The sequence below is a fragment of the Idiotropiscis lumnitzeri genome, chromosome 4 (genome assembly GCF_059441095.1).
Source record: "Idiotropiscis lumnitzeri isolate Australia: NSW breed Sydney's pygmy pipehorse chromosome 4, RoL_Ilum_1.0, whole genome shotgun sequence".
NCBI lineage: Eukaryota > Metazoa > Chordata > Actinopteri > Syngnathiformes > Syngnathidae > Idiotropiscis > Idiotropiscis lumnitzeri.
The window spans coordinates 8,542,152-8,558,042 of record NC_142394.1 but is presented as its reverse complement, the minus strand read 5'-3'; the positions used below and the strand labels follow the sequence as shown (position 1 = coordinate 8,558,042).

The 15,891-nt window shown below is 40.3% G+C and overlaps 1 protein-coding gene across 3 annotated transcripts in view; it reads left to right on the top strand.

Annotated features, from left to right (window-relative positions):
* LOC148338014 (leucine-rich repeat and immunoglobulin-like domain-containing nogo receptor-interacting protein 2) overlaps positions 1–14,986 on the top strand; it is a 125,872-nt gene extending 110,886 nt beyond the window's left edge. Inside the window, exon 2 of one of the 3 annotated variants that reach the window (XM_088294808.1) lies at positions 10,829–14,986. In XM_088294808.1, the coding sequence (XP_088150934.1) occupies positions 10,841–12,682 (1,842 nt within the window). In that variant the 5' untranslated portion in view covers positions 10,829–10,840 and the 3' untranslated portion in view covers positions 12,683–14,986. The remainder of the gene's footprint in view (positions 1–10,828) is intronic. The other 2 variants (XM_088294807.1, XM_088294806.1) reach the window with 2 other exon arrangements.
* Positions 14,987–15,891: the final 905 nt, after the last annotated feature.

Genomic DNA, 15,891 nt, shown 5'->3' with positions numbered 1-15,891 from the left:
AAAGAGAGAGTCCTGCGCATTCCAAAAAAAAAATCTCCATGCCGCAAGCAGCATGATAGAAACAGAAAAGCTCCTCACAGGTGAAGAAAATAGTTAACAAATGTAATGTCATATATCGGAGTAATGCGCTAGCAAGGGCGCAGCTACGTCGTGGCCAGGTGTGGTCATGGCCACTTCTTGTTACGTCCCGGCCACTTCTCTGGACACCACCAACCCAAGGGAAAAATTTGGAAATCTGTGATTGTTTTTTTCTGCCATTTTCACATGAACGCAGTATTCTTTGACCACTTAATAAGAGTGACTTATATTAACTGCCCGGTTAAAGAAAATGTGATATCCAGAGCCGAATGCAAATTTGAAAAGAATCTCTCTTAAGTACAGCACGTTCGATTCTTACAGTCAAAAGCATTACCTTCACATCATCGCAAGCAAACAACATGGCACACAAGTCATTGTTTATCATATCATTCACAAACTACAAGCAGGAACTAAAGTACAAAGAAACATTGAAGAATTGTGAAGAATTAAGAACTTTTTGTGCAATTGTGCATTTTATGTATGATTTGAATGAATAAGACACTGATCACAGCATGCAAAAAAGAATTATGACAATGGGTGTCATTTTTGTAGCGTTACTTTGGAGGCGCGGTACATACCTACAAATGATCAGCGTTCGCTTTGCAAAATACATAATTCCTGCAACTGAATTGTGCGCCTTTAAAATCCTGGCAAATCGCACACAAGAATACACTAAGAATACACAGTCAACTAGCATGAAAAAAATTGAGTGATCTATTTTATTGAATGTGTATATACAATAAAAAGGACCCCATACTTGATCTTTTGGTTGCTGTAGTATTGAAAGAAGATGTTTTTTTAAAAATGTTCATATCATTTGCAACAAACTCATTGAACATCGATACATGAGTGTGTTGTCAAGTCTGGAGAGGAAGTGACCGTGTTGGCTATTTTTATCTATTGTTTCTGTTTATTATGAGTGTGACGGGCATTTTTCCGGTTATGTTTAAATTTTATATCATGAAAGCCTGAATGTAGCGTCTATGATAAAGAATGGCGCAAGCAATCACCCCACTGAAACATTTCTGGCTTTTGGGCAAGGGTCACATTACAGCTGTGGGCAGTCGGTGAGCGTAGGTGAGCGTTAAGGGCAAGATGCGTCCTGCACCGTCAGCACAAGGCAGCCATTGCCGTACTATCACCTGACAGTTAACTGAATCAGAATTTGCAAAAAGATGTTTCACCTTCACAGGGCACTGGATTTACTACAGTCTCTGAAGTGCGAAGAGGAAGTGTTTACGTCCATGGGAAAATGCACGCAGCAGGGGCGCAGGACCAGCTGTGACGGAAACGGCAACGTTTTAGAGTTGCTCCACCTAGTGTGCGTGCCTGGCATGAGAGTGCGCAAATGACACATTTGAATGAACGGGAGAATGCCGCGCACCATTTCTGACTCCTGCACATCGGAGAATCTGGCCGATAACTATTGAATATGGCCTTGCTTCACTGACAGAAACGAGACAAAGAAGAAGGGGCGATTGACGTATTCATTGGTGGACGACGAAATAACGGGCAGTGGCGAGGCGCACTTGTTAAATCCTAATTTCATTTTAATGAGGCGTACATCTGGTAATGATGCCGCCCGGAAGGGAGAGATGTTATTAACTCGCAGGTTAGTCGGCCAGCGCAATTAGCCCACCTTCTACGGAAAAGAGCGTCGGCAGGCTATCAAACGGGATGCTAATGAGCAGGAAGAACAACATGAGCCGTCTCGCCGCCACAGGAAACCCAAATTAGCTCAGTGATGTCCACAAACACTGGTTTGGAAACAGCGGAAGATGCGGCATGAAGCTTAAAATATACAGTCAACCCTCAACATTCACATTCATTGACGAGAATAGCAAAACATTTTATTTTATTATTGTTTTTATCGAATATATATCCAACTGTTCAAATTGTTTGGGGTTACCAACAAATGTTCATGATTTCCATGAGTACACACTGTTGTGTACTGCATATAAGAACAAAAGATGCTCTGTCCTGAGTTGGTCAACACATCGAGACGTAAATACCATGAAAATAAAAGCTGGGCTTCTGAACTTTTGTCAGACATTCACCTTTTGATGTGAAACCCAAGTCAAATGAATATATATATATATATATATATATAGGAGTCGTCGGCCCACTCTTGAAGTAATCTCAGTTGGTCGACCACTGAAGGTTCGCCACTGTTACCAGTTTTCTCCATTAGTGAATAATGGCTCTGACAATGGTTCGCCAGAGCCCCACGGCCTTGGAAATGGCTTTGTTACCTTTTCCAGACTGATTGATTTCAATCACTTTTTTTTCTGGAATTTTTTTGGCATCATGCTATGATGCATTTCTTTGTTGAGATTTTGTAGCCGACTTCACTTTGGCTAACAGATTATATTGAAGAGATTTCTTGATTTCACTAAGGTAGAGGTTGGGTGTTGCCTGTGAAATTGAACTCAGCTTTCCTAAAACTGTGCTGAGTCACAGTTACTTTGTGATTTAACAAATGGGGGGCAATTACTTTTCCACATAGGTTTTTCCTGATAGGTTTTTATTGTTTTCCCCCTTGGTAAATAAAATCATCATATATAAAGTGCATTTAATGTGTTGTTTCAGTGTGATATTAAAATTGGTTTGATGAAATGAAACCTTGTGATTGATGATGTGCAAAAAACACAGAAAGGAGGCAAATACTTTTTCACACCGCTGTATATACACGCAAAATGTTGTTATGCTGCATCAGCAAAACTTTGCGACTAATGGACGCAACAAACAGTTTTTGTTACGCTCCACAACATTATTCACAAGTAGGATCAGTGTTTATGTTACTTTCATCGCCTTCCTGGAGTGTTCTTTTTAGCTTATTTGTTTCTTATTCCACTTTGATCGTTCCTGTTGTTCAATGAATACCTCCGGGACTGCGTCAATCAAAAGTGAGTGCTCTTGTCTTTGTAGAGGCAAAATGTTTGCTGCGGCTTTTGTAGTGACTGGTGCTGGCGTGTGAAGGTGTGCCTAATGAAGTGTCTAAAAAATAAAAGAGTGCTTCCAAATTTGCCAACATCACTACAAAAAAGGTAACAAGCGGAGATTAGGTTTTCAAAGGAAGGTTTCTTGCCAAAGTTCAATTTTTAAGTCCTGGTTTCAAGCCAAGGTAAGAGTTTCAAATTGGGGATCAAGGCAAGGTTAGGATTCAAGGCAAGATTAGGGTTTTAAAGTATGGTTATAAACCTGGTTCGGGAGTTAATATTTTTAGTTGGGGTAAACGTCTCAACCTTATTGGTTGGCCTTCCGGGTTGCTGATCGGTTGTCTGGTTCTCGCTTGACGTCTGGCGCGCTGACTGGAAAAACGTCATAGTCCGTGTGTGGGTAATTGACTCTCGAGCATCAGTCCAGTCCGAGTGTGAGAAACAAATCGTGCGAGGACATGTTGGAGTTGCTACAATGCCACAGAGACAATTAGCATCTTGACATGCATCAAGAGTCTATTATAGATGGATGGAATGGAGAGAAGCCGGTCACTTTTCAAAATTAAATATTTGTCAGCCTTGGATGATAAATAACAAGAAGATAATCTATATTATAAACACAGAGACGCTTTTTATGCCCCTGTTTACTACTTACACTTAAGGTATACATGACCAGTAGTATGTTATGTCATCTCTTATTCTTTTGTTGTGTTTTTGCACTTCATTTGCAGCAGCTGCTGAGCAGTCGGCTGTTATGTCATTACTTTATATTGCCTTATATTATGCCCGTGCATTTGATGCAATGTTCTGCTTATAGCTTATCATTAGTAGTAGTAATAGTATTGCCACTGTTTGGGTCTATTTGACTGTTTTGTTGTATGCTTGTCAGTGTGATCTGCTGCAAACCAAATCGCCCTATAAAGAACACTTCGATAAAGTGGAGTGACGTAAAAAACGTCAAATGCCGCTCTAGTTACTGCGCATACCGGAACCTTTCTGGTAGATGCTTTTTGTCACACGAGGCAAATTCACAGTGAGCTTGGTCTAGGGTCGCACTGTAGAGATGGCTGGATTTATTGCACTTCTCCTTTTGCTCAAATTAACTGAAGATACTTATTTTGGCTCTCAACTGCTTCTTCACACAGCTTGTGCTTTCGTGTTTTTGTGCGTATCTCTCATTTTACAGTTAAAAGCCTGGTACCATGCAATACCATTTTAAGATTTAATTTTGCTCTGAGTGCATATATTTTAATTCTATACGCACCGTACTTGACTTGTTAGTGACTATTACAGAGCCACTCTCTATGTTCAGCAATTCCGGACAGATGGCTTTTTGTTTGAAGCTTCTTACTTTTCAAATGAGTAATAGGATTGGAACGGTCATTTATAACTGAACTTAAAATGAACAACACTTCATATTTGGTGGAATAACCCTGGCTTGCATTGACTTCTCCAGATTGTTACTTTCTCCTTTTGAGATGCTTTTCCAAGCCTTTACTGCAGCCTCTTTCAGTTTTTTTTCTGAGGGTTTCTCCCTTCTGTCTCCTCTTCAGGAGGTGAAATATGTGCCCTATTGGGTTAAGGTCCGCTGATTGACTTGGCCAGTCGAAGACTTTCCATTCCCCCCAGATGAATTCCTTTGCTGCCAACAGGCAGTGTGCTTTGGTTCATTATCTTGTTGCATAATGAAGCGTCTCCCGAATAGTTTGGATGATTATAAATTTCCAGACAAAATTCAGAATTTGACCATCATGATGCAAACTACTCATCAACAAAAAGAATTGGAAGGACAGATTGGATTTAGCAATGAAGTATGAGCCACGAATGTTTTGGAACAAAATTTTGTTCTCGCACTGATGAGACCAAGATGAACCTCGACCAAAGTGAACGCCAAAGTTTGGAGAAAGAAAGTATATCTGTTTGTGATCCAAAATTTGAAGGTAATATCATGGCTTGGGCTTGCATGGCTGTTTCTGGAACGGGCTTTATTGATGACGTAAAACGTAACTCACAATGGTAACAGCAGAATGAATGAAATGTATTTTAAAAACATTTTTCCATGATTTTTTTTTCTGCTCCCCTTTTTTCGTGCAAAGATGTTTATCATCATTTTCGGTTTGATCATCCCACCCCCAATGCATTTCAATTATGGATGGATTTTCGCTACTCGGGTTCCCTATCCCGTACAAAGAGCAGGTGTCGACTGTAATATGAAAGTAATGCTTAGTATGACGTGGACTGTGCAGCTCACTGCCTCACAAGAGGGATTATTACGTGTTACAGTTTGACCGATTACTACACAGCCAAGACTTTAATCACAACCTAATATCTGTGAAATTGTTCGGAGAGATAGTTCTAAGAAACCATTTCAGTCTCAGTTCGCAGCATGCTGCAACACTCCCTCAGAATGCAAATGGTACAGTCCCATCTGTCAAAGAATTACATCAGCTTTTACATGAAGCAAGAGGTATACGCCTGTTATTTTTTTCGTTTTTGTTTTTTTTTTGTTTTGTTTTTTTGCTTCAATTCTCCTCCAAAAGCCAGTTTCACTTTGCAAAATGGAATTTGGTTGACAAGGGTATCATGACCAGATCCCCAAGAATCCATCTTAAAAAGACACATTTCGGGCATTTTGTTTTATTTTTTTTATTTTTTATTTTTTAAGTTTGGTCATTGTGAAGGGTTTCTAATTATACGTGTATTGCTGTTAATAAATTGATAAATTGTACTTGATTTTGGAGTATTGTGTAACTTGTAATATTGTGCAGCGTGTCTGTCTGATTGGCAACCGTCCTTGTCCTTGTCCTTTGCTTTCTGCGGCGATGGCCCTTGGTTTTTAATGTAGCTTTTGAAGCCAAGTCAAGGTTAGGCCTTCAAATTGCGCTTTCAAGGCTGTATTAAGGTCTCAGAAATTGTTTTAAAACAGGGTTAGTGTTTTAAGACAGGGTTAGGGTTTCAAACTCCTCTCCTCTTTCGGCTAATATCAACAGCTACAAAGCATTTTACGGTCAATTTTGTTTCAAAGTTCGTCAAGTTGCTTTGCTTTATAAAGTGAGAAGTTTTCCATCTTAGACGTGAGAAATAAATGTGGCGGAAAAAGCATCTGAAGTTTTAAAGAGCCTCTCGCGCATTAGGCTGCGCTTTTACAAGTCAGCAGTGACGGCGAGCTGGCCAGATGGAGCTCTGCTAACTACTGCAATAAAAAACTACACGGTAAGCGGCTCAGACACGTTGTGGATTTAATTCTAATAATCAGACATGAATGGCAAATACTCAACCTGAACTTTTAGTGACTGTTTTAGGCAGGCAAAGAGTTGGGTTTCAAGCCAGGCGTTAGGGTTTCAAGTCAAGGCCGCAGGCTTTAAGTCAGCTTTGGGGCTTTAAATGAAGGTGTCAAGGTAGAATCAGAGTTTCCCATTACAGTTTCAAGACAAGTTAGACATTTCAAATTAGGGTGTCAATGCAGAATTAGTCTTTAAAGCCTGCATTGGAGTTTGAAGCTATGCTTTGAGTTTCTAGTCAGGGTTAGGGCTTCAAATTAGGGTTTCAACGCAGGGTTTACGTTTAAACACAGGGATGATGTTTTTATTTAAGTTTCAAGACAGTGGTAAGATTTCAAAGTGGGGTTTCAAGCATGGGTCAGGAATTTAAATTGGTGAGAGGCTATTAAAGTAGTGTTTAGTGCTAAGATTCAAATTAGTCTTTGGAGCCTGCATTAGAGGTCCAAGTTAGGGTTTCATGTTAGTGTTAGGGTTTCAAAGTAGGTTTTCAACGCAGTTTCACAAGTCAGACTTCAAGATGGGCTTAGTATTTTTAATGAATGTTCTAGCATGAACGGGCTTTAAGGCAGTGATAGGGTGTCGAAGTACGGTTTAAGGCAGGGGTGGGCAAACTTTTTGATTAGCGGGCCACAATGGGTTCTAAAATTTGACAGATTGGCTTGACCAGGAGCAGATGGATTGAGTGTTTTGGTAAACTCACCTCATCGGAGAAAAAAAAATGAAAGTGAAGAAAAGCATTACAACAATATATATGTCTTTGAAAAACCACAGTATTTAGAAAATAAAACATTAACAAGGTTTATTCATTAATTTTTTTCAAGTTCAGCGGGCCAGATTGAAACGCTTAACGGGCCGCATGTGGCCCCCGGGCCGTAGTTTGCCCACGCCGGGTTTAAGGCGAGGGTTAGGGTTTTGAATTATTGTCAGTGTTTCAAATGAGGAATTAAAACATGCTGTGGTTGGGTCTTCAATTCAGGGTTTGCGCTCCAATCCAGGGCTGGTGTTAAAAATTTGGTCTTCATGATTAGGTCAGTGTTTCAAATTAGTGTCTGGGTTTCGAGTAAGATTCCCAGTCGAGTGATGAGGTCTGAAATAGTTCCCAAGGTCGGGTTGGGGTTTGAATTGGGGTTTCAAGTCAGTGTTAGTGTTTCAGATTAGTTTTGAAAGCGATGGTTTGGATTTTGTGTTGTGGCTTCAAGGCAAGGTTTGGAATTTGGGGTCCCTACGTTGGGTTTTAAGACAGTGGCTTTTAGTGACTGTTTGAAGTGTTATATCAACGCTTGAGTTGTAAATGACATGACATTTATTGTTGTGTCTTCATTGTATTTGCGTCTAATCCAGTGTTGTGTTCTTCTTCTTTTATGAGAGCGGTTGTCTTGGCGTAGCAGCGGCCCCCTCGGGGAGGAAAAATGGAGATGATTCTCCGCTCGCTGTTTAATTTTAGAACTGGCCGTGACACAGCAAATTAAGCAGGGAAGCTCGCCGCCATCTTTGCAACCTGTCACCAGCTCCGCTCCATTTGTGGCGTGCAAAAAGCGTTCAAATGAATATTTAGATGTTTTAATGATGTGTTTTTTAATGCCAAGAAGAAGAAGAATTAAATGTGTGAGCCAAATACTTTACGTCTTGTTTACTTTCATTTGACGCAGAGTGGAGTGGGTCAAGCGCTTATTACCAAAAGGCCTTTTAATCCCTTTTGGCTGTGTAATCGTGTTTAGCAGCCCGAGTGGAAAATCACCACGCGGAAATGCAACATGTTTATTTGGGCGTCGACTTTAGCTGCGCAGCGTTGAGCTTCACGCCATCGTTTTCGGTGCTAACATGTCTGTTGACAAATAAGAGCCAACGTTTCAAGATGGGGATAAGGTTTCGAAGCTGCTTCTCAAGACACAGTCGGAGTCTCATGAAAGATTTGGCTTTCAAATTAGGATTTGGACTCAGGCTTCGGTTTTCACATTTGGATTTTAATACAGAGTTAGGGTTTCAAATTAGAGTCTTAAACCTAGATTAGGGTTTCAAGCAAAGTTTGCCTTTTCTATCTGAGTTTGGGTCAGGTTTAGGGTTTTAAATAAAGCTCTTAAAACAAGCCAGGGTTTGGGTATGAAGCCACAAATCAGGTTTTCAATGCAGAGTTAGGCGTGAAAAAAGATTTGGCTTTCAAGTTGAAGTGTCAAGACAGTTTTAGGGTTTCAAATACAACTCTTAAGATGGAGTGGGGTTTTCAAACGACAGTTGGCTTTGAAGACCGGGGCATAATTTCAAGACAAGCTTTTGAATTAAGGTTTCAAGACAGTGTTTGTGTTTCTAATTGAGGTTATAAGACAGGTGTGGTGTTTGCAAGTCAAGCCAAGCCAAAGAGAAACAAAAGAACAAAAATGGTCAAATGGTTCCATTCAACTGACATTTTTTACTTTGACAGTATCCTTTTAGCCCATGTGTGAGTTTTTATTTTTTTAAAAACGTTTTATTGCCTTGTCGCTTTTGTGTTTATCTTTTATTTTCTCTTTGACTGTCATCCTAATAATCGTGTTTTTCTTTTTAAGCTTTTATGAACTCGTCAAGAGACAATCTGTGTGCAAACATCACACTTGTTCTTCTCTGCACGCTTTCATTTGACACCACCGCCACCGCTCTGAATTATTAACGCGTAGACTAATTATAGGCCCTTGCCACCGTGGCAACCGAGCCTGCAGAGCCCAGAAAAAAAGATGAAAAAAAAAAAAACACCCCAGTGTTGGCCACTGTTATTGTGCCCAGTGTGACACCTCAGCAGCCACTTTGTTTTTCTCCCTTTTCACCCGTCATTAACCATTTGATTAGACGTCAATCTATATTCTACATAGAAGTTTAAACTCTCCACTAAATAATTCAATTGTAACCATAAGAAAGTAAGCCTTTGTATGCCCTGCGATTGGCTGTCAACTAGTCCAGGGTGTACCACGCCTCCTGCCCGAAGACAGCTGGGATTGGCTCCAGCACACCCTCGACCCCCGTAAAGAAAAGCGGCTTAGATAATTGGATGGATGGATGAACATGAGAAAGTAAAGGATGAGATGAAAAATATAAATCTGATACATAACAGTTTACATCTTATCTTTCTGTGTGAAATCTGGAAAATTTGACTTGTGCTACGAAAAGCAACAATCAGCCACTATCACATGTAGAGATAATGAATTTTTGATGTTTTGACTCGTCAAATGAAAAACACATTCAATAATTAACACTCATTTAGTCTCAGTCCGAGAGGGTGCGTGGTGTTGTCAAATTGTGTGTTTTTTTTTTTTTGTTTTGTTTTGGGTTTTTTTACAGCTAAAACTTGTCTTCCATGAAAATGAAGCCTTTGCAGTGTGTTTTTGCCAATAAGTCATTCCTCCAGTTGGCGATTATGCATAAACGCTCGCCTCATAATGCTTAAGTTCACCAGCTGTTTCTCGCCTGCGGGCTGCAAATGTAACTTGTAACATCTTTTTTTTTTTTTTTAAATTATAATTTTTTTTTACTCTTCCTTCCCAAACGTGACATCGCCAGCATCTCTCTATCATCATAAGGCTACTATTGAATGAGTACAGTACAATTTTCGTTATGGCAACTTCTTATAGCATGCATTGCAACTTCAAACCTAGTCAAATGTCACGCATTTTCTCATGAAATATCGTCATTAAAAATTTATTAAATTATTTAGTTTCTTAAATTTAGAAAAAAAGTCACATAATATACAAGGTAAAAAACTCCCTTTTTGATAATTATAGCCAATTCATTAAAAAATAAAATAAAAAAGATTTACAGTATCGTAGCCATTTATTTTGTCCTTACACAGTTTATGCTCCTTTATCTATAATGACTGTAAAATATGTATTCACATTTCCCTCTTAATAATACTTAAAATATTAGAAATTAAGATGTCTTTGTTCAGCACAAACATGTTATACTATTTATTTTGTCTATATCACACTACATTCAGACCATACACTTATTTTACGGCCTTATTCTAAAATGTACCTTTGACATTCAACACAAAATATTGCCCCATCAATCATGAGTGAAAGCAATATTTTCCGAAAATGTAGCCAACTGAATTAAAAATAGACAAACATTTTGCCGCCCACCAACATGGTGCTGCTGGCTTGTCTTGTGTTTTTTTACACATGTTCTGATGTTAACTTATGCATGTATTTATTTTCCTTTAGCAATACTGATAAAAAAAAAATGTGATATGTGTATGATATGAAATATATTGTACCAGTTTATTTAATATGTCAAAACAGTTACATTCTGGTGCCTGTATTGTTTGTAACTGGTTCATTATATACAATTAAAAGAAGAGCGTGTTACATTGCAGTTATTTTGATTGTGGTCTATTAAAATGTGGTTGCTCAGTGATGCCTCTCAGTGGGTTCTCACTTTGGCATTAATGATTTAGGAATTACTTGCACGAACAATGTGGTAAAATTCCCTTAAATTGGGAATTGTAAAGGATCGCTCTAACCTGAGTCACTCACGGTCTTTCTGTTGTGTTGTGTTGTTTTTCAGAGCCGTGACAGAATGGTGGACTGCTTGAGCAAAGTCATGCTGCACACGGTCATCTCATGCTGGCAGCCAGTCCTGGGACTGGCCCTGCTGGCTGTCTTCGCGGGCTCCTCCCTGGGCTGCCCCTCTCGCTGCGAGTGCTCGGCTCAGACCAAGGCCGTGGTGTGCCACCGCAAACGCATGCCAACCATCCCTGACGGCATCCCAGGCGAGACCAGGATCCTGGACCTGAGTAAAAACAAGTTGACCATGATCAACCCGGATGATTTCGCAGCCTTCCCAGGCCTGGAGGAACTTGACCTAAGCGGGAATATTATTAGCTACGTGGAACCGGGTGCCTTCAACGCTCTCTTTGGCATGCACTCACTCAGCCTGAAGAGCAACCGGATCAAGCTTATCCCTCTTGGCGTCTTCTCGGGCCTGGCCAACCTCACTCGGTTGGACGTGAGCGACAATAAGATCGTCATATTGCTGGATTACATGTTCCAGGACTTGCACAATCTCAAGTTTTTGGAGGTGGGCGACAACGACCTGGTTTACATCTCGCACCGCGCATTCAGCGGACTTTTGAGCTTGGAGACGCTGGCTCTGGAGAGGTGCAACCTCACCGTGGTGCCGTCCGAGGCCCTCTCGCACCTCCACAACCTGGTCAGCCTGCACCTGCGATACCTCAGCATCAGCACTTTGCATCCATACTCCTTCAAAAAGTTGTTTCGACTGCGCCACTTGGAGATCGACAACTGGCCCTCGCTGGACCATGTCCCGGCAAACACCCTGCACGGCCTCAACCTCACCACCCTATCAGTCACCAACACCAACCTGTCATCCTTCCCCTACCAGGCCTTGAAACACCTGCCCTACCTGACGCACCTCAACCTGTCCTATAATCGCATCCGGCACATTGAAGGTGGAATGTTGATGGACCTGGTTCGCCTTCAGGTGTTTCACCTGGTCGGCGCTCAGCTCACCGCCATCGAACCCTACGCTTTTCAGGGCCTGCGGGGACTGAAGGTGCTCAACGTTTCGCACAACCGGCTGGACACGTTGGAGAAGGGAGTGTTCCAGTCCCCGGAAGCTTTGGAGGTCCTCCTCATTGACAACAACCCACTGGTGTGCGACTGCCGCCTCATGTGGATCCTACAAAAAAGGCACTCTATCTTGTTCGGAGATTCCCAGCCGGAGTGTAACACACCCGAGGGGATCCGAGGAAGGCCTTTCCAGGAGTTTAAGGAAAGCCTGCTGTCCTATTACGTGACCTGTACCAAACCGAAAATCCGTGAGAACAAGACGCAAACGCTGACAGTGGATGAGGGCCAGCACGCTCTGCTGCAATGCAGTGCTGAGGGGACGCCAAGGCCCACCGTGTCCTGGCTGTCCCCGCGGCGGCGCATCCTGACGGCCAGGAGCCACGGCAGAGTAACGGTGCATAACAACGGTACTCTGGAAATTAAGTCGGCCGAGATTCAAGACGGTGGCGTCTACCTCTGCCTCGCCTCCAACACAGCCGGGAACGACACCCTGATGACGTCGCTGGCCGTCAAGAGCCTGGGATCGCTGTACGCCAACAGGACCCAATATTACACTGACCCCAGCAACAGCACCACCAACGGGACCAGCAACGTCACCTTGGGCTTGGACCTAAAGACCATTTTGGTGTCAACGGCCATGGGTTGTTTCACGTTCCTAGGGATGGTCTTGTTTTGCTTCCTGCTCCTGTTCGTCTGGAGCAGGGGCAAAGGAAAACATAAAAACAACATCGACGTGGAATACGTGCCTCGATCCAAGTCCAACGGCACTAATGTGGACTCGGCAGACATCCAGGCCGGTCCTCATCGTTTCAACATGAAAATGATGTGATTTGTTTTATAGGTGAACAATCTTGATCGTGCGTGGAAAATAACCCAAAGTACATTCTATTTTTTTTCCAAATGGAACCACAGCTGACGGACGAGTGGTCGTAAAGGACTTTGGGATAAGACACAATGAGCGGGACCTTGAATACAATGCTTGTGGGATGTCGGAATTGCTTCAGCTCAGACAAGGAGTGAACAGTTTCCAGGGAATTAAGTGTCATTTATCTGCTTTTTGAGATTTATATGCCCTCTCCCGAAAAAAAGGAATGCCCTTTGACGTGTCTGGGTTGGATCTTCTGGACTCGGCTGAACCGTGTACAGTACCAATTTGTAACTTATGCTAAAAATAACCTTTGTTGAGTCTTGCGCCACATGCTTCGTCACCCATCCGATCAACCAATGACGGCGACCATCGCTTCCTCTGTTCGATACTTTTGCCCGTGTGTACCTAATGCTTTGTTATGTACACCTACTGTATGTACATACTCATTGAAAAGAAATATTCATAGCAATATTCATGGGATGCATTAGCCAAAATTGATATAACCCTATACTGTATGTTCAGCAAAAAAGAAAAACAACAAAAAAAAAGAAACACTTGAGACTTTTGAAGTTTCCATAGATTCAGGAAGGGCTTCTATGGGTGATGATGTGTTCCTGCTCCCCCACAATTGACTCAGAAATAAGAAATATGAATAAATACATATTTATCAAATAAAATATTTTATTTATGAATGATGTTGGTCAAAAATCAATCCTCAACTGCTGTCGGGTGTCCAATATAATATCAGGACTTTCCCTTGGATGAACATGAACCACCGTTTTGTCCGACTTTAGTGTCTTTCTATTCCTTTGAAGTGTACCTTTTTGGCCCATGTGTCAACTTTTTGGCCCATGTGTCAACTTTTTGCTACAGTGATATTTGCATCGTTTCTTTATTCTTTCCCCCTGTAGAAAAAAATGACTTTGTTGTGGTAGTTCCTCATTTTGTTGTTGAATCATTTAGATTGTGACAATTTTAAAAAAACATTTAAAAAAAATATATGTATGTGGAATAAATGCAGTTGTATTTGTACCTGTGGCTGGTCAGCTTTACTAATGACACAAAGCGGCTATTGTATATAATTGTCAAATCGCTAATGGCTTGAATTAAATTAAAATAACTATTACAGTGGTGCCTTGAGAATATGAGTGAAGTGAATAGAATACCGTTAATCCATTCCGAGCCCTGAAAAGTATTTTTTATTTTTATTTTTTTTTTTAAAACAAAGTCTGTGCTCAACTATATTGCACCTTATAAAAATGTATGGTATATTGGCCTCACTACTCCTTGTTCTTCTGTGGTGTTTAGTGGCGGTTGGTACATAAGCTTAATGGCACATTACTTCTGACAATATATTGGCCCTCTTTGAATTTTCGTTTTTTGCCTATAATATCCTAACCTAGCTAGACGACCTGGAATTGTTCAAATACTGAAAATTCTTGGGAAAGGTGACTAGATGCAACCTTTAAGCCCACTTCAGCATAGGTTACCCCAGAAGAAACTTTACGAAAGGATGTTTGTGTACCCACAATTTTTGACGCCACCAACATTTAAAGCATCAGGACAACAAGAGTTATCTGACTACGGGAACATGCTCGGGCTTTTATGCTCAACTTTAAAGTAATGTTTTAAAAAAACATTCATTAAAAAATAAGAGGCCCCCATTGTCCTCCATTACAAGTGAAACAATGTGAGTAGTTAGTGGCTGTGAAATTTGCTTCTAGCGGTGGGGGTCTGCAGAGTACACTTGCCTGCATCTCAAATAATGGGCTAAGTGGTAGCTCATATCTCCAAAAACTTGTAACTCAAGGCACTCATACCTCAAGGTTCCACTGTATTTCATTCATTATTTTTTCAATTGATTTTATTAAAGATGTTTTGTTTTGAATGAAAATAAAAATAAACCAAATTAAAATGATTTTTCTTAATTAAATTGATTATGAAAACATACAAGTAAATACATTATTTTTAAGTGACCTAAATATTTGTAATTAGCGGTGTATCGATTGATCGGCCAGGGTTGTTGTCGATTTCCTTCCATTTTTGGGGGATCGTGATCGTCCAAACCCTTAAAACAAAGCCAGTCTTGTCAAGCGATCTTATCTTCCACCACAGAGGTCTGAAAAAGTCAGCCACTGTCTTCATTTCTGTAAGAGGACTAATATTCTTTTCATTTTTAAATAGAGAACTACTTCATGTGCAGTTAAAACAACCCATTTATATTGTTTCGTAGGTAATGTTCAATGTTTTACAAAAAAAAAACAAGATTGGAACAAAAAAATTATCATCGGTGCACCCCTTGATTGTATTATATTTCATTCCTTGAAAATTCCATACAACAGTAAATTGATATTTGAAATATATATTTTTTAATTTAAAAGATTTCTTGAGATGAGCAGTTGACTAATTTTTAAATGAAATTGACTCTTTAAAAATTAAAACTGATTTTCTAAAAAGTTATACTAGATTTGGATACAATTCTAAATGTAATTAGAAAACAGGTATGCCTACATGGTGTGAGTTAAATCTAACACGGTTTTACTGACATTGACATTGTCATTACTTGGAGTTACACAAGAGGGTGAAAACAACCAACAACCAACATAGTGCACATAATCAACCAAAACATGACATTATTTTTCTTTGTACACGCATCAAATGAAGTGCAGAATGTCATTTACATTTTATTGCAATTTCTTTGTCAGTGAAAGAAAGAAATACATATTTGTGTATGACTCCATAAGGCGCTTCTGTGTGAGCAGACAGTATATTTGTGATTGTTCCCCAGTGTGTGGCGCTTCATTCTTTACCAGATTCACACTTCATCCTTTAATCTCTGTAATGTGAAGCAGGTTGAGTGCAGAAGCTGGAGTGCGTTGGCATCATCAAACCTGATTTTAAACCCAAATTGGAAAAATCAACACAGGATCTAAACCATCATTTGAAAATGTCTTTTAAAATCTTCTCTGAAATCCCAATCACTGTCTTGAAGCCTAATTTAAAAGCTAACTTGAAACCGTAAACATTTATGGAAACCCTAATTTAAAAGCCGATCTCTGAATTGAAATCCTTATTTCAAACCCAAACTCTGTCTTGAAACCCTAACTTTAGCGTGAAACCCTTTCCCAAGCTTGAAAACTTAACACTGATTTGAAACAGCAACTTAAACC